Source organism: Leptosomus discolor, chromosome Z (genome assembly GCF_034619465.1).
Source record: "Leptosomus discolor isolate bLepDis1 chromosome Z, bLepDis1.hap2, whole genome shotgun sequence".
NCBI classification, from domain to species: domain Eukaryota; kingdom Metazoa; phylum Chordata; class Aves; order Leptosomiformes; family Leptosomidae; genus Leptosomus; species Leptosomus discolor.
The window spans coordinates 8,784,709-8,808,578 of record NC_141419.1 but is presented as its reverse complement, the minus strand read 5'-3'; the positions used below and the strand labels follow the sequence as shown (position 1 = coordinate 8,808,578).

The 23,870-nt window shown below is 48.9% G+C and overlaps 1 protein-coding gene across 1 annotated transcript in view; it reads right to left on the bottom strand.

Annotated features, from left to right (window-relative positions):
- The window catches only part of PAX5 (paired box 5), a 129,265-nt gene that overhangs the window by 43,927 nt on the left and 61,468 nt on the right, over positions 1-23,870 (bottom strand). The window contains 1 exon segment of the mRNA XM_086479330.1: positions 12,845-12,974. Within this exon segment, the coding sequence (XP_086335456.1) occupies positions 12,845-12,974 (130 nt within the window).

Genomic DNA, 23,870 nt, shown 5'->3' with positions numbered 1-23,870 from the left:
TATCCATACTCCATCTTTATTACAATATTAACAAGGACAGAAGGACCAAAAGCAAGCCCTCTGTTTAGCACCAAAAACCAGATTTGCTGACAAAGCAAGTGTCATCCACATCCCCCAATATCCCACACCTCTTATGGACTTTGCAGTCATTGCAGCTGCAGCAGCATCTGCTGGCTTCCCACCGCGCTATTCCAAACCCTCCATCCTCCTGCAGATCCTCAAGCCCCAACGGTCCAGGAGCAGCCTTCCCACGGAGGATTCTCACCTCTGGGGAGGCCACAAGGTCTGGACCCACAACCGCCACAAACAAAGCCTGCTGGAGAGGGGGTAACCCACATATTTCCCCTCTTTGGAGGGATACTGCTGATGCAAAGCCTCTTTTAAGGCTCAAAAAAGGCACAGTGTCATCCCAGGTCTGAGCTCAAGGAATTCTGATTCTTGCAAAGAAAGTATGATGAAAGGACGGAAGACTTCAGGGGGACATCGACACTCTTTTCATGACCTCACTGAATTCACTTTTCAGCCGCATTTGTGTGAAAAACCCAAGTCAGGCGTCCAGTCTGCAGCACCACAGGCAGTCCCTGTCCCTGCTGATTCTCATGGGATTTCCACAAGCAGTGTGCCTCACTGTTAGTAGATGGGCCAGTTTCATCAAATAGCTCTAAACCGGGCAACTTGTAGTTTGAGGAAATGCCAGGGGCATTTTTTTTTTCCACTGCACTTCGCTTTTTGCATTTTCTTTTTGTTGGGTTTTTTTTTTTTATAATTACAGTTCAACATTTCTACGAGAAATGACATCAAAACCTGCAATTCACACATTTTTGGCCTGATGGAACACGAAGTCATAAAGAAACTATGGTCCATTACAAAAAAGCCCAAAACGGGTTTGTAAAATCTCTGTCCATAGACAACACAGTGTTTTCCAGGGCCAGAACTACAGGAAGAGCTCTTCCCAAGAAGATAATAGGGAAAATAAGCCAGAGCTTTCCTTCCTACTCTGCAACAGAAGATGCTCCCCTTCCCCCAAAATGTGCAGCAAACACATCATTAAAACATCCGGATCCTTTGGCTTTCTCTCCCCTGGCTCAGCGATGGGCAATTCTGTCAGTTCCCAGCTGGGAACAACAAGGAGCCATCAGTGGCATGGAGCTGTCAGAGCTCCAGCAGCACCAGCTCACACCTGGCCCTGGCTCTACTCCGAAGCCATCTCTGTTGGCCTCCTGGAGACCATGGCATGAAGCTGGGGAGCCCAAATCCGTTGAGCTCTGCAGGTATCCACAGAGCCGAGCCTTTCGGGAAGCACCGACACTGCTCAGCACCACAGGCAGCATCGCCCACCAGGCTTTCTGCTCATGCGGTTTTCAATACTTTACACTTTGCAGCTTTTCTCTCTTGAGTCCTCCTAAGTTTCTCCTGCATTTCTACTAGATTTCTCCTAGAATTAAAAAAAAAAGCATCTTCCCATTTCTGGCAATGGTATGACAGCGTGAGCTGACAACAGGCATCATCATGGCACGCTCTCCATCGCCTAAGGCGCACACAGCCCTCAGGTTGTCTCTGCTTTACCATTTCCTCTGCTCACTTCCCAAACTGCCCACCTGAAAACTCACTGTCCCCTGTGTAAACATACAGAATCACCCAACTGGCCAGGTATCAGACGAGAACTCATATTTGGCCAACTAAGGCCACCTGTCATTGGTGGTGTTGCAAGTTTGGAGATATCTTCAACCATCAAAACAATTACCTCGTCCTAGAAACAGTATCTGTAGCCTTGCTCAGGCTGCCACTAGACTTTATTTTTGTGCCATTCATACACGCAGATGCCAACACATCCCTCTGCCCACCTGGAAATATCATTCTGGTGGCTTGCATAGACACTCTCAGATGTTTTGCTGTTGTTGCAGGCCAAAAAAAAAAGCAATTTAGGAAGCGCTTCTGCTAACTGGAGTGTCTTCCTATCTTCTTTTTTTTTTTTCCTAGATTTATTTCCAATTTGGAGGTCTGCGACAGATTTACAGCATTTCTCTGGCAGTGAAAAAAGGCCGTCTGTGGACTGAATCAGCTGTGGATGCCCTAAAGCAGCAAGGTGGCGAGCTGCCCTGTCAGCTCTGCGCACCCAAAACCCCGGCTGCCACACCGGTGGCACAGCCGTGGTTCAGTGTCCGCAGGACCCAAACACCAGTGGGAGATGCTGCGGGAGGAACTGGCAGGGCATTTTCCACCCCCCTTTGCAGAGTCGGTTTGATGCCCCACTATTTTCAGGGCGTTTCAGACTGGGGGAGCAGGAGAGGAGGCTGCTCAGCGTGTTTGAAGAATGAGCCCCAGCCCCGCCACAATCAGGACCAGCACAGGGGCATCAGAACCCTCTTGTCTTAATCCTCCTGCCATGGCTGCGCGATTTAACGCTGTGTTTATTACCCATACCACAGTGGTACAGGGGCAGGGGGAAACAGATTTAATTAATTAGAGATTGCAAAATCCTTAAGTAAAAGATGCTATGTAAATGCAAATTGTTATTATACATGCTTCGCACCAAAACATGTTTACCATAGTTAAATTCAACATTTAAATCCACAGCCAAACTCCCAGCAGAGTCAGGCTGTACATCATCAAAAGAGGCAGTTAATAGCCTGGGTCTTAGTGGGGTACAAGTGGCCTCGCTTGCTTTCTCAAATGCGCTTGTTCTTTTTTAACGGCAAGATAAGAATTCATAAAAATTGAAAAATTCAACAGTGTTTCAGTTCGACTCTGTCCTACCATTAAAAATGACACTTTTGTTTTTCAGATTGGCTGCCTTTCCACAGGAGTTTATGTGGCCTTTTTTCAAGTCTTTAACGTGACAGGCCCTATTGGGAGTGACGAATAGATTATTGGAAAATGCATCTGCACTTTTATCTATTAAATGTAGAGACTAAGCTGTAAATCTAGCATTATGCTGCACTAGAAACCAGCCATCTACCAATGCTGATTTGCACTTCAAAATAGTCTCACAGAAATTAAAGTACAATTTGGCGATAACGTTTAAACACTGATCAACTTTTCCATGTGGAGACGAATTATGTGACCAAAACCTAGTGGCCTCAGAAGAAGAATTTTTATTATTGCTATTACAATTAGCCAATAAAAAATTTAACAAAGTGTTTTTCCAGAAGAAAAAGAAATTTCAACAAAACCAAACCTTTTCTTTGCTTTCTTCAAAATGGTGTTGATTTTAGGGGGGGAAAAAAAAAAGAAAAAAGGGAAGAACGAAATGTGAAAATGTCACATTATTCTTATTTCAGAGTGTTGAAAAGGGAAGTATAAATTGTTCACTTTAAAACTACTTTCCATTTAAAAACTGAAAATATTTTTAATTTGAAATCAAAATAATTGAAATACTTGCATTCAGCTAGTGAAAACACAGGTGTGAAACTGTCGCTTACTGATATTTCAGCAAACATCAGCGGAGTAACCGTTCCCTCCAGGACCTTCATGCGACCCTCCTTCCTCTCCGCAGGGCAGGTCCACCCCACCCACGCAGGTCTAGCTTAAGCTAAGTGCTCCTTGTTGCCTCAATAGCCATCGTAAATCACCCTCTGGTGACGATCCCTGACTTTATATTCAAACAATTCATGGGACAAGTCACTTTCTGAAGGTGCTTTCTCCCTTCCACCTGGAGATCTTGCTACCAGGACGACCAGCCACTGACCTTCAAAATGGTGAGAAATCAGTGAAGAGAGTCCACTGCTATGTCACTCTTGAAATGGAAAGTACTGAATGCATTTAAGGGACAAATAGAGTTTCCTAATGAAACAAGGTTCTTTCATTGTGGTCACCAAGACCTGGGCTTAGACCTAAGTTCTAAGTTCAATAAAAAAACAACTGCAGAATCAACGAGATAGAAGATTTTTGGGTTGATATTTTTGGACTACAGAAATACACAAATTAAATGTCCTCTTTTTCCCCCAGTAATCACCACCAGCAGATTTCACAATGCTTTCCCAGCACTATTAAGGCACTTTTGATTTCACATTAATGAAATATAGACCCTGTACCACACTTTTGCATCTCTGAACTAGTAGTTGTCTTCACTGTGAACATCAGGTGTGCAAGAAAGAGTGAAAAGTCTTACTTCACTACCTATGGCTCAAAGGTATATATTGCTTCTAAGCTTCACATTATTGTTTCTGTTGGACACAAAAAGTGCATAGTTGTCCCAGATCATCATCAAAAATGGCCCGTAAAAGGCAGGTCAAACAAGGCCTAGGCCAAAAGAGAAGCAGTCCTTTCTCGGCTCCTTTCAGAACCAGCTCTGGAGAGCTCAGCAGTGCTGAAGAAAGATGTCTATCAGTTAAACTTCTGCCTTCAGCTTGGAAATAGTAAAGAGAAGGTAAAACTTGGTGTAACGGGTCTGCGTGGCAAGGTTTTGGTAGCGGGGGGGTTACAGGGGTGGCTTCTGTATGAAGCTGCTAGAAGTTTCCCCTATGTCAGATATAGCCAATGCCAGCCGGCTTTAAGACGGACCCACCACTGACCAAGGCCGAGCCAATCAGCGACAGTGTTTTTCGCCTCTGTGATAATGTATTTAAGAGAGTGAAAAGGTTGTTGCGCAGCAGTAATTGCAGCGAGTGAGAGGAGTGAGAATACGTGAGAGAAACATCCTGCAGACACCAAGGTCAGTGAAGAAGGAGGGGGAGGAGATGCTCCAGGCACTGGAGCAGCGATTCCCCTGCGGCCTGTGGTGAAGACCATGGTGAGGCAGACTGTCCCCCTGCAGCCCATGGGCGGTGGAGCAGATGACTGCCTACACCCCGTGGATGACTCCACGTCAGAGCAGGTGGATACCTGAAGGAAGCTGTCACCCCGTGGGAAGCCTGCAGTGGAGCAGGCTCCTGGTAGGACCTGTGGCCCGTGGAGAGAGAGAAGCCCACGCTGGAGCAGGTTTGCTGCTAGTGACCCCATGGGGGGGGCTCACGCTGGAGCAGTCGGTTCCTGAAGGACTGCACCCCATGGAGGAGACCCACGCTGGAGCAGTCCATGAAGAACTGAACCCGTGGGAAGACTCACACTGGAGAAGTCATGGAGGACTTTCTCCCATGAGGGGGACCCCACACTGGAGCAAGGGAATTGTGTGAGGAGTCCTCCCCCTGAGGAGGAAGAAGCGGCAGAAAACAACAGTGTGATGAACTGACCACAACCCCCATTCCCTCTTTCCCCCCCTGTGCCACTGTGGGGGGGGAGGGAGAGAAATCAGGATCAAAGTTAAGCCTGGGAAAGAAGTGAGGGGTGGGGGGAAGGTGTTTTAAAATTTAGTTTTATTTCTCATTACTCCTCTCTGAGTTAATTGGTAATAAATTATATTTTCCTGTAGTCGAGGTAGTTTTGCCCGTGACGGTAGATGTTGAGTGATCTCCCTGTCCTTATCTCAACCCCACAAGCCTGCTGTTATATTTTTGTTTTTCCTCTCCCCTGTCCAGTTGAGGAGGGGGGGTGATAGAGTGGCTTTGGTGGGCACCTGGCATCTGGCCAGGGTCAACCCACCACACTTGGAAAGTGGCGGTGACTCAGTTCTGATGTGGGACGAGCACTCAGAACCCAAGACACGGCTGTGAAGGCAGCATTTCCTTCGGGGTCCACCCGGACCTCCACCAAAGAGTTCAGCCCATAACCTTTTCCCACTTTACCTACCCACACTGATTGAATACTCTGCCTAGATGTACACACCTCACCACGCACTGCTCCTCCAGCTTCTTACTAAGACTAAACTCTTCATTTCTCCTGTGTACCCCTAAGATACCTGATTTCCCAAGCCATAAAAAGAAATAGGACAGATTCCAAGCTGCTTAGACAACCCCAATGTCCCCTCTTCTCCCGACACTCTCCCAGCCATTCCCAGAGGAACTCAGCCCTTACGGAGTTCACTGGAGAGCTTCAGTCAGGTCAAGAATGCCAGGGAAAGCTTTTGAGAGCCAGTATCTTTGCTGGGTCATTCGAGAGCCAGGGATGAGGAAGGACAGAGAAAAAGGAAAGAGGAAAAAAAAACCAACCAAACCCCCCCCAACCAAAATGAAACAAGGGAAAGCAAAATATCCATCTTCTCTTCTATGTTTTGTGGTATACAAAGAATGTTCCTTTAAACACATGTACAGTCAGGGCAAAATAAATGGATGAGAAGCTTCCTCACCCACCTGCTCTACTTTCAGGCACATCCCAGCACAGGCAGACCCTCAGGAGGCAGCAGTGGTCCCAGCCCCATGAACCACAGACTGTCCTAGAGTCACCCTGGGCACAATCCCACCAAAGAGACAAAGACACACGGCTCCTACGCAGCAAAATGGAAGTACTGTGCCTCCCACAGAAACACAGAGTAGCTGAGGTTAGAGAGCCATTCTGGAGTTCATCCAGTCCAACCCATTTCCTCAGGGTAGGGTCACCTAAAGCAGGCTGCCCAGGACCACATCAAGTCAGGTTTTGAACATCCCCAAGGACAGAAAATCCATAGCCTCTCAGAGCAACCTGTGCCAGTCCTTGGCCACCCTCATGGCAGAAAGGTTTCTTCTCATGTGTAAGAGCAGCTTCCCATGTTTCTGTTTGTGCCTGTGGCCTCCTGTCAAGTCCCTGGGTACCATCAAGAAGAGTACGCTTCCATTTGCTTTGCTCACCCTCCACCAAGCATCAATGCACGTGGGGAAGGGTCCCTCTGCAAGCCTTCCCTTCCCAAGTGCAAACATTCCCAGCTCTAGCAGGGCACACCATCACCACTTCTAAGCATGCATATAGAGTTTCTGGCCCCCTTCTCCACATCCTTCTGCACAAACTGCTGCATCTGCTGGCTGCTCCCGCTCTCACTCTCTGTTAGGTTCACTCCGGTCCTGCCGCTTGCATAGTACCCATCCTTAGCATCAGCTCAAAAAGTGCTTGGCCCTCCCTAGTCAGGAGTCAGCTGGAGACCAAAGCTCAAAGCACCTTTTTCAGGAGTATTGCCATCAACTGTGTTATAAGACCTCCTAACTTGGGTTATGCGAAAAAAAACCCAACAAGTTCTTTCAGCTTGCATTGAGCTAAACGCTAAATATTATCAGTGTTTAATCCTGGCAAGAGATCAGCCTGGGATTTTAGAGAAGCAGCTCTTTTCCTCCTTTTGAAGGCATCAGAATCCACGCTGTCTGCAAACACTGAACTGCTCAGGGATGACCCCCTTTTGGCAAGGTTTCCAGTCCAACTGCAGTACCACCATCTCGTGCCTAGCTTCAGAAGTGACCAACAGTATCTGCCATTCAACAGAACTCAGCGAAACAGTGGCTCATTTGTGGCAGTCACAGCACGATGGGATGAATGAAGGAGGAGGAAGAGTCAGGAAACAGACTTCTCCTATGAGACTGAGCACTCCTAAGGAAAAACACACTGAGAGGCCAGCTCAGGACTGTACACTGCAGTGGAACAGTAGCAAGAAACAGCTCGTTTTTTGACGTGCATTTATCCTGTTTTAGCATTTTTGTTTCCTAGCTACAAAAATTGGACAAAATATGGAAGGTTAAATATATCCCTGACACCTGCATTAGCCACAGACCTGTTCCACCTATGAAGAAATAACCACCTGGCATAATACATTACAACTAAGGTGTTGGATGCATCCTCGCTAAGGAAAAAGTCAAGTTGATCTTTCCAGGAGTGGACGAGTCCACTCAGCCATATGCATTTTCCCCACTCGCTCTATGTTCAGTTCAGCTCGAGTCTGGGATCAGTTGCGTCTGGTGGCTGTGTCCAGCAATGCAACACAGAGCAGGTAACTACTATGACAGCCATTGAGAATGCCTCTTCTTCCCCATGCCTCCAGGCGATGAACTGACTGGTCCTGCTTTTGTTCTGATTCTTCTCACCTTATTGATGCACACAAAAAATGTGCAGGAAAGCCAACGCCCTTGGCTCTATGGGGCCCTTGTCTCCAAGGCTGACTCCATGAAGGAGCACATAAGGTAACAGTCCTTCCATGGTGTGGTTACAAGGTTGAGTGCAGAGGATAAGGAATAACCTGTCCGTATTTGGCAGAGTCTCAGTCAGTGAAGTGCATGACAGCCTGCTCATCAGGGCAGCTGGAAGAGGACACACTCGCGAGGCTGGAAGCCAGCGCACCCAAGAGTGCCATGGCAGCAGGTGATGGAGATGTCCCAGCATGGGAGAAGACCAGGCTCCTCGACTCCAACATCTGCCAGAGGGAAAAACTGAAGCCCACTGCCAACGCTCTACTCTGTGCCGATTCTTTTAACTGAGCAATACAGAGTTCTCGTCAGATCCCACTACAGTGAAACACGCTTCTCCAGCTGCCGGGTGAGGCTGGCCGACAGCCACCTCTGGCTCTGCTAATGCAAACTGACTCCTCAGCCAGGGCTGCCCATGGGTTTGTCAATCTGCCCGCACCACCACGCTGGAGAGCTGCGCGAAGGTGTCAATTTAGCACGACTTTGTCCTCTCAAAGTGATACCGACCACGCTGAAATCAGCAAGCCAGAGCAAAGAAAATGCATCTGCAGGTAATTAGTAACAATCACGGGCTGCTTGGAAACTGCTGACTACAGCAGTAATGAGCTGGGCACATGTCATTTGCTTGTAAATGGAGAGAGCACTTATGGACCGTGGCAGCAAACAGTAAGGGAAGTTTTTTAAAAAGAAACCTTAATATTTAATGTGGCATAAAAACGATGCAGAGAAATCGAGTGCTCCTCTAATCAGAGGTCTGGCTGGTGGTCCATAACACAACAGAGTTGGTGGATGAAGCGGTACTGGGAACTGCCACTAAATTTTTCCTTAGTCGTTATCCAGCAGCAAGAGCTGGTATGAATGTCAATGTCCTTTCATCCTCAAGAAATATCCCAAACGTTTTGACATGGTTTGCCAAGAAACAGAAGTCTTATACCCACCAACAACTGCACAGAGAAGCTTTTGCATCTCAACCCTCAACATTGCTTTGCCGTCCACACTACAACCCAGCAACAAGAACAATGTGATCGTAATTCTCTTAAGACCTCCGTTCTCAGCTTTATTTGCATTATAAATTCTTTTATGATCTGTCTTACAGACTTAAGACTGACAAAATGATCTTAGGTCTCTTCACATATGGCAGCCCAGAAAGTCTCCAGACTTTCTTATAAAAACTGATTAAGCTTAAACAGCAGATATCAGCTTATCAAAAGGACATTAGTGTTCTCAGCTCAAACTCCTGTATGTCATACCTCAAGTTCTTCATCCCCATAAATGCAGCCTTTCAGCCCCATGCCCACCGGTAGCCCCACTCTCTGTAGAAGCACCATGCAATCACACTCACAGCTCTCCTCCACACGCACCAGAAGGGTTCCTAGTACAAACAATGCCTCCCACCAACAGACTCTCCTGGATACTACCACTCACTTGCCAGTGTTTTAAGCAGTTCTTGGTCTCATGACTGTGAAGCTGTTACAAAAGCATTTACAATCTGGAAAGGCAACTCAGAAGTGAGTTCAACCTCTCAAGCCATTAGCACCACCAGGCACAGACTCTGGACATCTCGTGGCGCTTTATCCACGTCACTCCCCACTTTTACAGCTGAAAACACACTACCTAGCATGACTGAAACAAGTTGTCCTCCAGGGCTCTCAGTCTCCTGCTCTCAGTTTGCTTGGACACATGACAGGACAGCCTGTCTGGAATGAGAAGGAGTGGAAACGCTCAAAAAAAGGGTGAAGAAACCTAAAGCAACACAACTTTCTGAATCTCAAGAAAAGACTGGAGCTCAGATTGGCCACTCCTCCTCCAATCAGGAGCAGTTCACAGGAGAAATGCCATCACTGATCTGCAAGGCTCAGGCTCTTGCCTGCCAGACAAAGGGCTGAGTTCCAGGACCTGGCTCTGGCAGGACTTCTCTCGTGAGTCCGTTCCCGACCACCAAAGTGGGGCTGATACAAAGCTAAGCTTCCTCCAGGAGCTGCCTGCCTTATCTACCACCTAAACCCAACCAACCACCCCGGCCCCAGCTGAGGAACACTAAATCACCGCATTTTAGTATAGCTTTGGTCAGATCACAGATGACAAAAAAGTTCCCAGAGGCAGAGTACGTGATGTGTTAGCAAATGTTGGCTGCAAACAGGCTCAAAACCACCACTGTCTGTCATTGCCTAGCCCCTCACGACTTTCAGTTGCATCTGCTACAGATGAAAGGCCGGTAGCAATATGCAGCTTTTGGTTACAAGTGAAAAAGGGTCAATCAGTGCATCTCCTCTACTGAATCCCCTGTCCCACGAGTGAAACAGGGTGGGAAAAGAGGCATGACTGAAAAAGTGAGCTAATTCTTGGGAGAAAATGGAGAAGTCTGTCCAGAGCTATGGTGAGAAATGCATCACCAAGTGTGCCGTAACTTACATGCCTGGCACATTACAAGGTATGGTTTGCTGCTTAAATCCCTCTGCCCCCAACGGTCTGCATGTCCCCCCAGCTCATGAGGGAAGCCTCAGAGCAGAGAGTGCAACTCGGTCGTATCGTATATGCCCAGCGCTATTGGGCCCAAAGCGTGCTGGGGGCTTCTGGGCGCTCCTAGAGCACGAGCAGTACAAAACAGTTGCTACGGGTGTTAGGAAAGGAGAAGGGAGAGCAACAGTCAGACAGTCTTCTCCGAAAGTATATCAGAAGGCATAGGTTTTGAAAGGGTTTTGATATGCTCGTGTAAATCTAAGGTTTATGAATGCAGGTGTTAGAAAACTCTACAGCAATATCAAATTAAAGATATAAATACCTACTGCCTTGTAAAACATGTTCTGTTATAGCTCTCACCCTGTCACTTTTAAGGCCAATGGCAGGGTTTTTTCTAGGCTTGCTACTCATAAAGCCTGCTCCACGTTTTTGATGAGAACTAGTAAATTTAACATTTTGAACTTTTGCTCAAGTGTAGGTAATGTCACAGGGAGAACCCACACAAAATCTGTAACAAGCTCCACGGCGTCACTTCTAGAGTCACTTTTGCTTCAACAAACACGATCAGTCAGCTCATCAAACTCAAAGGAAGTAGTAACCTAAGAAGCGCTTAAACTAGTGTAAAAGAGCAAGCTCTGGTGAAGTATCAAATCAAACAGCAGCTTTTGGCTGGACCCGATTTTGACCTGCTGCAGATCTTGGATAGGCAGCTTCTTAGAAGAAGACAGAAGTGAGGCAGCACTCAGCTTTTCTGTCACCTTCTTGCCTTCCTCACTTTCACTACCTGATAACGCAGCTCAGTAATTTCTTGCTATTCTGCTTCCCCCTCAAGACACAGCTCCCATCGGTTCCCATCCCACACTGCAAGCTGCAGATGCACACAGGCAGGACAGCCCCTGGCAGCAATGCCCACCACACCCGCTGGCGCAGTCTGAGGTGGTGCTGGGCTCTGCTTATCACCAAAGCACAAGAGCCTATAACAGGGAATCAGGCTCATCATGGGGGCGCGGACCTGGACGAGCAAGAGACGAACACCCAGAAGATGAACAAAGGGCAGCGGGACATCCGTGATGTGCCATGGCAGCCTGGGGCTTTTGCAATGAGCAGCACTTCAGGCTTCAAAGAAAGATGCAGGGAGCTCTGTGGCAAACAACTACAGAATAATTTACCTTAGGAGACATTTATTTTTAATTTTCATAGGCTATACTTTGGGGCTTGTGACCCGAATCATAACAGTTCATGTTCCTTTTTATATGCTTTCTCTCTCTACCTGTTGTAAGGCACAGATATCCAAAAATCCCTCTTTCTGTCCATCCACCCAGACCTAGACACCTTATCTATGAGGCTATGACACGTACCCAGTACCCGGCAGTTATTTTAAGAAGTCTCTCCCCTCCCACTTCAAGGTAAACATGGATTTCCTTATGGTTCATGTAACTAATTCTCTAATTTCTTTTGAATACTCCTAAACTTCCGGCAAGAAGAGCCAAAGACTGATGTAATTTTGGGTCAAAACTGTCTTGTAGCATTCATCTTCAAAACTGCTCTCTTGCTAGATGAGATGGTAGCGCTTTCAAGGTACGATACTACTATACTAAAAGCAGTTATCACCTTCCCTTTTAGCAACAAAAAAACCCAAGTAAATTCAATCTTTGGCAAAACAAAGAAAATCCAGTGGTGAAGTCTGCACAGGTCAGACACAAGGACAGAAGTAACACACAGTGGTAACGTGCATATGAAACGCAGAGCCTTACATTTTTCTGATTTTCACAGTTCCTTCAGGACACAACTTTGTCATTTTCTCACCATTTGAGCAATCTCCTTCCAAGTGCCGTGGTCAGTCCCCAGATAACAAGGCGACCACAGCATTTACCAAATTCTAGCTGTTCCTTAGCTCTCACCCTATGCCTACTAAATAAATGAAGATGCTGCTGCAATCCTTGAACAACCTTTGCCTTGCATTTAAATGCTCAGCCTTTGCACACAATTACAGTTCCAGGAATGGTGCAACACACGTGCATTTGTAAGAATCAAAACCATCCAAAATTCAGGCTAGTCTGAACTATCATAAAAACTGCATCCAGTCAAACACGCCAGGCACCTCTACAAAGCACGAACAACAAAGCCCAAGCATTCTGCTTTTCAGTTATGTGTTGGTATTCTGGATGCAGGTCTGGGGTGGAGTGGCATATCCCTTCCTGGACAAGAGGGATGGATGCTTCACCCGTTGGCTCCAAGCGAACACTGCCGATTTATACAAGCCATGCACCTGACTTTCCACAGAGCTGCTACGACATCACGCTTAAAGAGACTTTTTGAGCAAATGACTCCACATCTGACAACTCCTCCATAAAGGACATCACCCTGCAATTTACGCGCACAGACACACGCTTCACATCACTTATTGGAGTTGGAGAATTTCCTACCTGTGACGATAGGGTACGACTGAGGCCCAGGAACGCTTGCTCCCAAATCTGCAGAAGTAGGGCTGGTTATATTGGCCTTCATGTCATCTAATCCACCAGCTAATGATGCCATGGCTGAGTACTCAGTTGCCTGGAAGAAGAAACAAAAGGCATTTTAGTGATAACAAATTCACTATCCAGGAGCTTTTGCCTGTATGACAAAATGTAGATGCTATACAGAACTTGAAAATACTTTTTCAGTCAGTTTTAAAGGCAATATCCACTTACACAGGGCTGTTAATCATTCAAAACACTCAATAAGCAGGCCTGTGCTTATCACCGATGTTCCTGGAGAACACTAAAATGGTCTTTCTTTAGAAAAACAAAGCCAAACTAATCAATGTGTAACAAGGCTTTCCTTAAAGAGAAAATTTTGTAGAGTAACTGGTCGCTGTAACTGCTGAGTGCAAGGAACCTGCTTGTTAGAGAAAAATGTTCTTGGCAGTTCTGAACCTTCCTTATCTCAGTGGTGGCACTTGAAGACACACACCAACAAGCAGCTGGGAACCGGGTGTCTTGTTTCCTCCCTTTTCTTGGGAGTGCTGCCCTTCCTCATCATCCCACAAGAAATATGGTGCACGCAAATGAAAGTGTTTGCTTAACAGATGGATTTGTTGCCGACTGTTTCTAAACCCAAATTATTTACAAATAAATCACCTGACTGTTGTAAGGAAGCTCATGGGAATTTTTAAATCTCATCAGCTGAAGCTACATTAAATGAGCACAAGTCCTCAGAAATCAGATTGTTTCTGTCCTGTAACCTTGTATAAGTCCATGTAGCTACAGCAATCAACAGCAGGTGAAGCCAATCCATAATCCAGAAGCTCTTGCATGTACACGGCAGAAAGCTTATCCTTATTTGCCTTTTTTCATGATTTCTTATTGTCAGGATCATTCACACAAAACTGTGAAGTTTCCTTTCAAAGTTCTTCCTTGCCTGCTTCTATCTGCACTTTAAGTTTCAATCCCTTGTTTGTGAGCTCATAATCACGCCTGAAACAAGCGGAAAATGATGACTTCAAGTGAAGAACAGCAACAGGAACAGATAAACTGAGGAACAACCTCTCCCAGGCTGGTCTCCACTGCATTTCTGCAGACTAGGTCAATGGAGAAGCTGTGCAGAGCTAACCAATGTAGGGAAACACAGGACCCTGCGATTTTTTTGAGCGACCAAATAAAAAAGTTAACTTTTAAAAATTTTTTTAAGGAAACAAAAGCTGATCTGAGCAAACACATCTTTCCCCCTCTTCCAAGTTTCTCAGAAGTGTCCAAGAATCCAGCGCACAATCTGGTATTTGCCACAAGCTCAGCACTTTGGGTCAGATATACCCGTTTTGTCCCTGTTGCTCAGTTCTCACTCAAACAGAAGCTAATTTACACAGATAACCCCGTATTAGCAGGTCTGTGTCAACACACGTTTGCTCTGAGGCTGCAGTCTGCATGAGGCACGAGTGTACCCTGCCACCTTGAAGGATGCTCCAGACAAACCTCCTGCAGGTGAGCATGTCAAACACATTTTGCCAGTGACCAGCTGCTGGCCACTCTGTCCCTTCACCCGTCCCACAGATCAGCACTACAGGGTCCTCTGGACCGAAGGCTTCTCAGCAATGACCCATCTCATGCGCTCCTCCCCAACTTTTGCATTAAACTTGCCCTATTCCTCAGCCCTTTCAGCTTATTCCAACACCCTCCATGCCCTCACATTTCCCTTCCCTTCATACATCCAGCCCCTTTCTTCTACCACCACTGCCTCAAAGATGCACACATCCAACACCTCTGCATCAGCCCCACTCCTGCACCTCAGGGAGCACAGTCCCTGAAGCATCCCTCCTCTGTGGAGGATGCCAGCAGTGGTCCCAGCCTTTCTCCTTCCTACAGGTACAACCAAAGCTCCTTCTTCTCACCCCGCATCCTACCAAGGTGGGTTTTCCAGCCTTTCCACTCCACACTGTCCTACATCTGCAACTCCACCTTCCCCCCATGCTGGGTACACACATTTGTGACGGCATCGCTGGGTTTTTTTGCTCTCCAAAGCCCTGATCTGACAAGACACTGGAGGAACGACAGCACAGCTGAATCCCGGGCAGCTGGTGATGCATGAGCGGCGTGGAATGGACCAGCAGCACAGCAGGGGAAAAAGCTGTCCTTGTGCCCTGTGGTTTGGTATTTCTGATCTCTGGAGAAGAGCACACACCAGTCCCTGGGAAGGACACCTTATTTGGCCCCTGCTGCTCTAAGAAAGCCATAACCACACCATATCCAGACTAGAAAATCTCTTAGTATCTTCCCGCCGCATGCTGATCCACCGCTCTCCACAGGCACACCATGAACGTGGCTTCCAGCTTATGAAGAAGACGAAGCTGGACACATTGGGAGGAAGCATCCAGCTGTGCCACAGGCTGGGTCACACCTGAGGCTTGGGCAGGGGGTGAATGTTCAAACCCCAAAGACAAAAGCGGCTTTTGGGGCTGCCGCTCCTCACACAAACCCAACAGTGCAAGCCCCTACCCACAAACCCCAGACACGGGAGTCCAGAGCACACTGCAGATGTTGAAACACCCCAGTTTGCTTCCTTTCTGGGGTCTGAGGAACTGACCTAGGAGGAAGCAGGACCAGGTCTCACCTCTTAACTGTAACTATCTGGAACACCAACGAAGCACGAGCTTGGCCCTTCAAGCTCACAGGGGTTGACCAGTTTCTGTGTCAGAAGCAAGCAGCTATCAGGGTGCAGCACACCCTGCCGGGGCCAGGATGGTGGTACCCCATGCTCACCCACATCACCCCACTGCGGGGAGATGGAGTGACATGCAGTGGCATGGCCCCAAACTGCAGAACCACTTCTGCGGACTGGAGGGACTGGAAGCGTTACAGCTGCCCAGCATGGAGAGTCTGCAGTGGGGCAGCACTGCTAAAGGGCTCCTGGAGACAGGGGCGTGAGGAATGGAGACTTGGGGTCCCTCCCCGTTTCTGGGGAGGGAAGCCTGCTGCACACAGGAGCTGCACCTCTTTTGCAATGGCCCGTCAGTTCTTCCCAGATGTGAGAACAGTGGGATTTTCACGGATTTTCCAGCCATTTCCCTGTTCCTACGGCAAAACTGTGCCCACATCCCTTCTCGGAGCCACCAGCGACTGGCCACCAGCAGCCGCAACGACCACACACTGGCCACTGTCGCTGCTCCCAGCACCTAGGTGGAGCGAGCCTGGGCTGAGGGGCAGCCCTGCGGGCTGCTGACCCCCCACCTCCTCGTGTGGAGCAAGGAGTAGGGAGATGGCAGTGCAGAGCAGAAGAGTCTCCACCCCCAAACCAACTGTCTGGGCACTATCTGCAGGCCCCCTCACCCCCATGTAGGGGCCAGGGGACCACAGCACGCCATGAAGAAGCAGCAAGCCTCGCAGGTGCTGTGGATTTGCAGCACAGGGCACCCACCTGCTCGCAAGGGGGACAGCGGCGTCCCCTCTTCCCGCATCCCCCAGGCAGTGCCCGTCCTTCCAGATGCCCCATCCAGAAAGGAGAGGAAACCCCGGGGGGAGGCAGCACTCGTGGAGCAGCCCCTCACCTCGCAGCCCCATCGAGACCCTCCCCAGGAGCCTCTCCAGCCACTCGAAGTGGGCAGCAAAAGAGGTCTCAGATTTAGCTCCTCCATCCGCAAGTTGGCACTGCTGCCAGTGAGGAGCAGCCTGGAATGGCCGGGCACGGCCAGATGTCCCTCCCTGCACAGCAGGAAGCCCGACCTGCTGCTCGGTAGGTGAAAAAGCAAGAGACGGGTGTTCAGTACCCTAGAAATTACCTGAAAAATGACTGCCTGCGGTTGTACCACGCACTGCCTCATCAGCATGGAGCACCACTGCCATAGCATGGAGGAGAGAAAACACAGACACGTGAAACGAGGAATATATAAAAGGAGAGACTAAGAAGGACAAACTGAAAGGAGGGGCAAGACGGGGTCTCATGTGCTCCCCCTGCCCCATCCTGCTCAGCTCGGACAGATGGGACCTAGGTGCCTGTCAAGGAGCTGGGGCTGGGCTCCCCCTGCAGGCACGGCGCCCAGGGAGGAGAGGGGTGGTCTCTGCGTGCCCCTGGGCAGCAGCACACCCCGTCTCAGAGGCAGCAGGGTCTGCACGGTCCTTCCCCTGCCAGCCTTCACTGCAGAGTGTGAATGGGAAGGTTTCTGCGCTGGGAGAAGTTTCACATCCAGCTCCAGTGCAAAAGCTTTATTTCTAAATATTAACCCCAGGGCTGGGCAGGTGAGGGGCAAATGGAGGGGAAAGGGGTGCAGGAGTGTTTCGGTACTATTTTCAAACTATTTGCATAGCATGGCAGGAGGCAGGCTCTGCCGTCTGCTGCTGCACCACAGCGAAGCGGTGAGACAGCCTACGACCGGCTTCGCCCGGTGCTTTTCCTACTGAAGACTCCCGAACGTAACCCACGGAAACGTCAACCCAACCTACAAGTACAGCAGTTTTCCCTTTGTGATTTACCTGGTATGTTATCCCAAAGCAGCAGGCAAACATGAATGCACTGTGGCAAACAAGACTGCTCCCTAAAACAGCCCAGTTCTGGGGTGCCAGTGTGGGAAACTCAGGGAGGTGCCACAGGCTGGGATGAGCCCTGCAGCAGGGCTACGACCTGGGTGGCGTGAGACAAATGCATCCCCCTCCTGCCCCGTCCCTTCTCTGGGGCACAGTCCCCACACCCTTCTCAAGAGACCACACCAAGCAAAGACAGAAAAGAGGCGTCTGCAAGTGGCCGGCGAAAGGAGCCAGCTGGCGCCCGCCGGGACTCAGGCGTGTTGCTTTTTGCATCTGCTCAGTTTTCCAAATCGCACCTGCAAAACACCAGGCAGGCATGAAGCGACTCCTCTTGTGCCCTCCTGCTGCCGTTCCTGGTCCCGCGGCGCTGCTTGGGATGCAGCAGCAGCAGCGACAGGGGCTCAGACCATCAGGACAATGCGCCAGCTTGGGGGCTTCGGGACTCGGTGTGCCGCTGCACCGACCACACGCACCACCTCCCCTTCCGACAGACACGGCGTAAAAAAAAGACTGCCAAAACCCATGCTTCTCCTTGTTTAAGCCAGTCATTAATCTGAGGTCTCCAAAAGGCGCAGTGCTGTCCCCCAGGTCATGGCTACTAAACCCCCTGTTCACCCCTCACGGCAGCAGCAAGCCAGACCTCATACCTAACATCTCCAGCTCACTGCGTCGTAACACTTTAAAAATCAATAAATAACGGCCGAAGTGGCGCGCACCAGGCAGGCTGCCCACAGAAACCCCCACCTCATCCTGACAAAGGGAAGAAATTTGTAACATTAGATATGGTTCGGAGAGCTTAATCCAAAGCAGCTCTAATTAATCTCCCCAGGCTTTCAGAAACCCAGCGCCACTCGCAGCTGCATGGGCACCGGTGCTGCTCTGCCTGAAATTTTTATGGGGATGGAAAATCCGTCCTAACGCCCTCCTCCTCGGCCATCTCAGATCCAGACGGGAAAGGCATCCAAAAACCTATACATCAAAGCCTCACCGCTGCCACCCATCAGCCACCCCCCCATTTCGTGACATTACATGGCATTCCTGGCGCTGCCCACTGCAGCCACCGGAACCAATCCTGCTCAGGAGTAAAAGCTCTTTATGCAGCTCATTGGGGCCGAACCAAGTTTCTCTTTGTTTTTGGCTACGTTGGGCTCTTTGCTGTCTCACAGGGCAGGGAAGTTTGATTTCAGCAGTGCAACCTTTTTCCCACGGTTTAAACGGAATATTTCTGAATCTCCCTTTCCCAAAACATGCATGTTTTTAAAAAATTAACAGCTGTGCTTCATTTTAGCCCAAATCCAATTAGGATTGTGCACATCCCCAGAGATTCCTCTGAAGATACTGGGAATTAGCTAGTGCACCCTGCCATGAACACATTTACCCTCATACTTCAGAATAACTGACCTGGTTTTGACCCAATTTTGAGATTATCTGCATGTGGGAAACGACATGCAACGTTTTATATTTCCGTGGTACAATCCATAAGCAGACACTGCCGTTCTCAGATTTTCCGAAGGGACCCCCAAGTCCAATCTAAATGCCTAGAATTTACCTGTTGTTTTTCTCTTATACATATAAATAGCTGCATTTCCATTCGCTCTTTGTTTCTCATTTTCATTTTCTTCTAATATCTGCATGTAAATGTCTGAAAATAGCATCTGTAATTGAAGATTATGAAGTATAGCCAGCTCCTGACAGGCTGCTAAGGAAGATGGATTATCCTCATTTTTCTGTAAATTTTGTCAATTTTGGAATTCATAAGCTATCAACACTGATCAAAATGTGACCGCACAGCTGTGTCAAAGCGGACGGCGCGGTGGCGGCGCAGATCCCGAGGAGGATGGCTCTCCCCCGCTGCCCGGCCAGGGGCACGCGCTGCGGGAATCCTTCCTGGCAGCTGCCGGTATCTACACCCCATCACCACCCATCCCACCTCCCCCCAAAAATAAAAAATTTCAAATAAATAAATCGAAAGTACGCAAATTCTCTGGTGTGCCGATTCACATCACAATGCGTAATTTATTGCATGTTCTCCCTTTTTATTTATCCCTAAGTAGTAAACACGATTTCCATTCAGGGGGTTCGTTATGTTCCACTCCTACCAGACAATCACGGCACACTTGAGGCAATTGTTTAGCCTCTTCCTCTCAATTTTCCCATTACTGGGAGTAAGTACTGTTGGGACTCTTTAATAGCCCGACTGCAGCCCATATCAATAACAGATGAGGTTTAATCGTCCAACACAAAAATTATTTAGGCTCAGTAAGGACATTCAATGTCATTTGCATAATGGCATTTCTATCCTGAGCACCTAACCCATCGTGCATAAACAAGGCCCTGGGACCATAAATAATAATAAATCATGACGTCCACGCTCCTCTTGCTGTAATAGGAGCCTCTCTTTGTAGAAATTATTTCAGCAGGAAATGGGCACTGTAATTTTAAAGACATGTGGCATTGCACAGGCCAGTAAATCACACCCGCGTGCACAGACACGCACACGCACGCTCCGCAGAGGCTGCCCGTGGCGAACAACAAAACCCCAGGAAACAGAAGCGCAGAAAACAACCCGCACTTGCCACTGAAATTGTCCCTTTTCTTCTTATTATTACCATTACCATTATTTCACAGGCAGAGCAAGCGGACTAAATAAAAGCAAGGTCTGAACAGCGTACGTGGTGTCTGGGCATGTGTACGGTGGGGGGATGACGGACCCGTAAGTCTGCCGAATCCCTACCCGGCCCTCCCTCGTGCCTGCACTCCTCGAACCGCTTCTGGAGTGCCTGGTGGGAAGAAAGCAAAGACCCACAGAGCCTTGCAGGTGTTTTCCAACAAGGTTTTCACCGGCCATGGCAAGCCCCATTGCCCAGCCAGGGCAGGTGAGGCCAGCGGACTCTCCTCCTCCGGCATGTAAGTAGAAGCCTCCACAGACAATGGCAGTGAGGCCAGCCCAAGGGAAGTCGGTGGTGCAACCTGGTGAGCTAAGGTGGCTTTCCAAGACTCAGCCTTGCCAGGCCAACAGCAAGAGCCTGGATGAAGAGTGGCAGCACTGCACTGGTGCGAGCCGACCTCTGCTTTGGCCAGGACTGGTAAGTTCCATCATCGCACACGTATCCACAACAGCTCCTTCGTCTCTCGGTGTAAATACTGCCCAAGACATGAAACGGAATGACAACTCACCCCTTCTCTCACCCACCCTCCTCAGAGCTGCCCAGGCTCTGGGCTCACCAGGCGTGCTTCCACAGCCCTGGCACAGGCTCTTCCCCACCATTTCCATGCCAGAATCTCCCAGTTTGGTTTACTGAGGAAGGCAGAAATGGCACAACAAATTTTCCAGGATGCTTCTCCCACTGCCCTCACTGCACGCTCATCCTGACTGCTGCACCACAGCTGGCTGCAAAGGCATCCCCTCCCTGAAACAGCATCTCCCCCAGCCCCCTCCAACCTCTCCTCTCCCAGCAATCCTTCTCTTCCTCCCCCTGGGGCAGCCCCTTGCTTGCTCCTCTCCAGCTTCTCCCGTGGATTCACGCAGGGTGTTTCTCCTCCCCCCCTCCTTCCCACCCTCTCCTCCCTGTGGCTCCTCTCACTCCAGAACCAACCAACTGGTCACCTCGCTGCGCAGCCCACAGCCTCCACTGTCCTGTGCGCAATGCTAAAAAAAGGGGCACCTGATTGAAATAAAGCACAACGCAAGTTAAAACAAAGCATGACGCATCCCACTGTGGTGGAAAAAGCAGTTTGGTTTTTGCAAACCCAGTACATAATCACTTTATGCCACTCATCATCACAAGACATTGCTAAAACATGCTGTTTCTCAGGGCAGGAACTGGGCACTTTCATTCCCAACAGTAACACTTTCAGCCATAGGAGGAGGGAAAATGGTCGAAGCACCACGGTGTCCCCACTGCTTCCAAAGCACCTGGCACGGGTGAGCATGGAAGAAAACACAACCAGCAGCACAGTCAAGTGTTTCCCTATGGAGAAACACAAAGCAGAAGTACGAAGGCACACTGGGAATGTGTGTGAAGTTTACATTGATACTGCCAGGTCCTCAATCCATCCTACCCACGACTCTGACACTTGAGGTGTCTTGTGCAAATGTGCAAGACATTCGCATTTCTGCAATACTTTCAGATGAACTACCTGAAGGTACTTAACAAATGCCATCTGAGAATCCTTCTACAGCGCTCTCTGTATCATGTCATGTATTGTGCACAATAAACTGGTTTCAGTACCCCATGGCACAATACCCCAGGCAGCATTTACCACGGACCAAGCCTCCCAGGTAGCCAAAGCCTCGCAGATGTGGCAGCTCCGGGTGCACCGAATCTCTGCCCAGGTGAAATCCAACAGAGAAAGCCATGGAGTTTGTTGTGTTTTGTGGCAGGTTGCAAAGTCCAAGATGAACAAATCCATATCAGCTCCATAAACTCCCGAATTTCAGGCCACTTTCAAAGCTGGACACAAACACACATTCTTCATTTTCCAAAAGACTTTCGCTTTTCCTGTTGATGCCCCTGGGAGCCTGGTGACACTATGGGGGTCAGGGGTCTTCCAAAATGTTTTCCATTTTGGGGGTGGCAACTCCCCCTACAATGCTGAAATCCCCATCAAATCCCCAATGTGGAACTCAATGAAAAAAAAAAAAAAAACCAAAACCAAAAAAACAAAACCAAACAAAATAAAGAAACGTGATTTTCCATAGTTTTTCATTCATTTCTTCACATGGACTGGAACAGGAAGGGTGACCATATTGCAAGCCAGTTTTCATTACGGCATGTTTATGGAAAAGTCAGAAATACAAGGAGAAATACTGTTTTCAGAAGATTTACGAAGCACTTTCTCATTACAAGTCCTCAAGGTTAGAGAGGCAGCAGGAACCGAACTCCGTGGGGAACAGCCCATGCCATGGCAGAGGGCAATGCAACCCCTCTGCCTTGGATCCCTTAACCGGAGCGTTTTGTGCAGCAAACAAGACAGGCCAGGGAGGGCTTTGGGGGATGCAGAGGTGTGGAGATCCCCCTTCCCCCGTGCTGCAGGCATGCTTCGTGTGAAGGGAAACCCTGGGCAGGGGAAGACCTGGGGAGCAGTGCAGAGCTCTCTTCGATGTGACATTCACTGAGGATCAATGGGCACTGAACTCCACCCATCCCGTGGGGTAAATCTTGAGCTGTTTCTTCCCCTTTGCTAATTAGCTGAGACTCGCTGACAACCAAACCCGAGCAGCAGCAGATCTGGAGCACGGAGGTGTCGGGACACAGTGCTGGCAGAGAAGGAAGGTCTGCTCTCATGGCGAGCGGGCAGGACAGCATCATACACCCCAGAGACACCCGCTTCTGCACTTAAACACCCCAAAGGGAGGAAAACGGACTCCTTGGCTCCCAAAAAAACATCCAGAACCATCAGAAATTGTCTGCATAGGAGACGGGCATAGGAAAGGAAGCAAAACAGAGGCAGGCTGACCAAGTGTGGCCCCTATAGGGGTAGCCATAGGGTGCTGTTATGAGGTAAAGGGACTGATGACATCCACAGCCTGTCACTGCTGGAGGCTCGGCATCTCCTCGCTGTCATGAAAGGCTCCAGCGAGGGACCTTCTATGCGAAAAAATCATCAAGGATTACAGGTTTTGGCGAAATGTTTCAGTTTTTATCAAAACATTCTCTGTTGGAAAGACAGGTTCAGTCAGACAGGCTGCTGCTGTCATAATCATCATTTTGCCATCGCGCTGGAGACATCCGGGCGCTGCCCACACAAACGTCACAACGAGGACACAACGTCAGACAAGCAGGAGGGAATCCACTGCTCCTGCCACCCCAGCATCTCTCCCACCTCAACAGCCACACCAGTTCTTATGCCAGAAGCATATTTGGGGTCATATTTCCAGACTTTTCTCTACAGTCACACGAACCAGAGAGCAACCATTTGCCTGAACAGAAACACGGACACAAGGTCTGTGCCTTCAGCAAAAACCCCCACTGCTGTGACACCTCCCAGCTTGGCAATGCTTGAAAACCACACGCCAGCCACATAATCTGATGGCATTTTCTTGTCTACCTTAATTTTATCCGCTATTTAATTGTGTTTTAATTATTTAGACAGGTCTAATAACTGGTCAAGCTCTCTTAGCCAAACGCAGCATTGGACACGTGCAGTTTTTCTGCCTGGTTCCACTCCGCAGCTCCCACTCGGGAACGGCACCCGCTGCCTCCAGCACCTCGCTCTCCCCCAGCCCTCGGGATATGTCTCTGAACGTGACTTGTCTGGACTGACTCAGACCTCGGGTCAGATGTGAGCCTGGAGGGGACTTCTGCAGCACTGGAACGAGCAGAGAAAACCCCTGCCTCTCTGAGGCTGCCCTTATTCAATTACATTTTCAAGGTTAGAGGAGCAGGGCTGAAACCATCCCCCTACATATTAAGCTGCTGTCTTAGCATAAGAGTTTCTTTCCTTTCAGATTTAA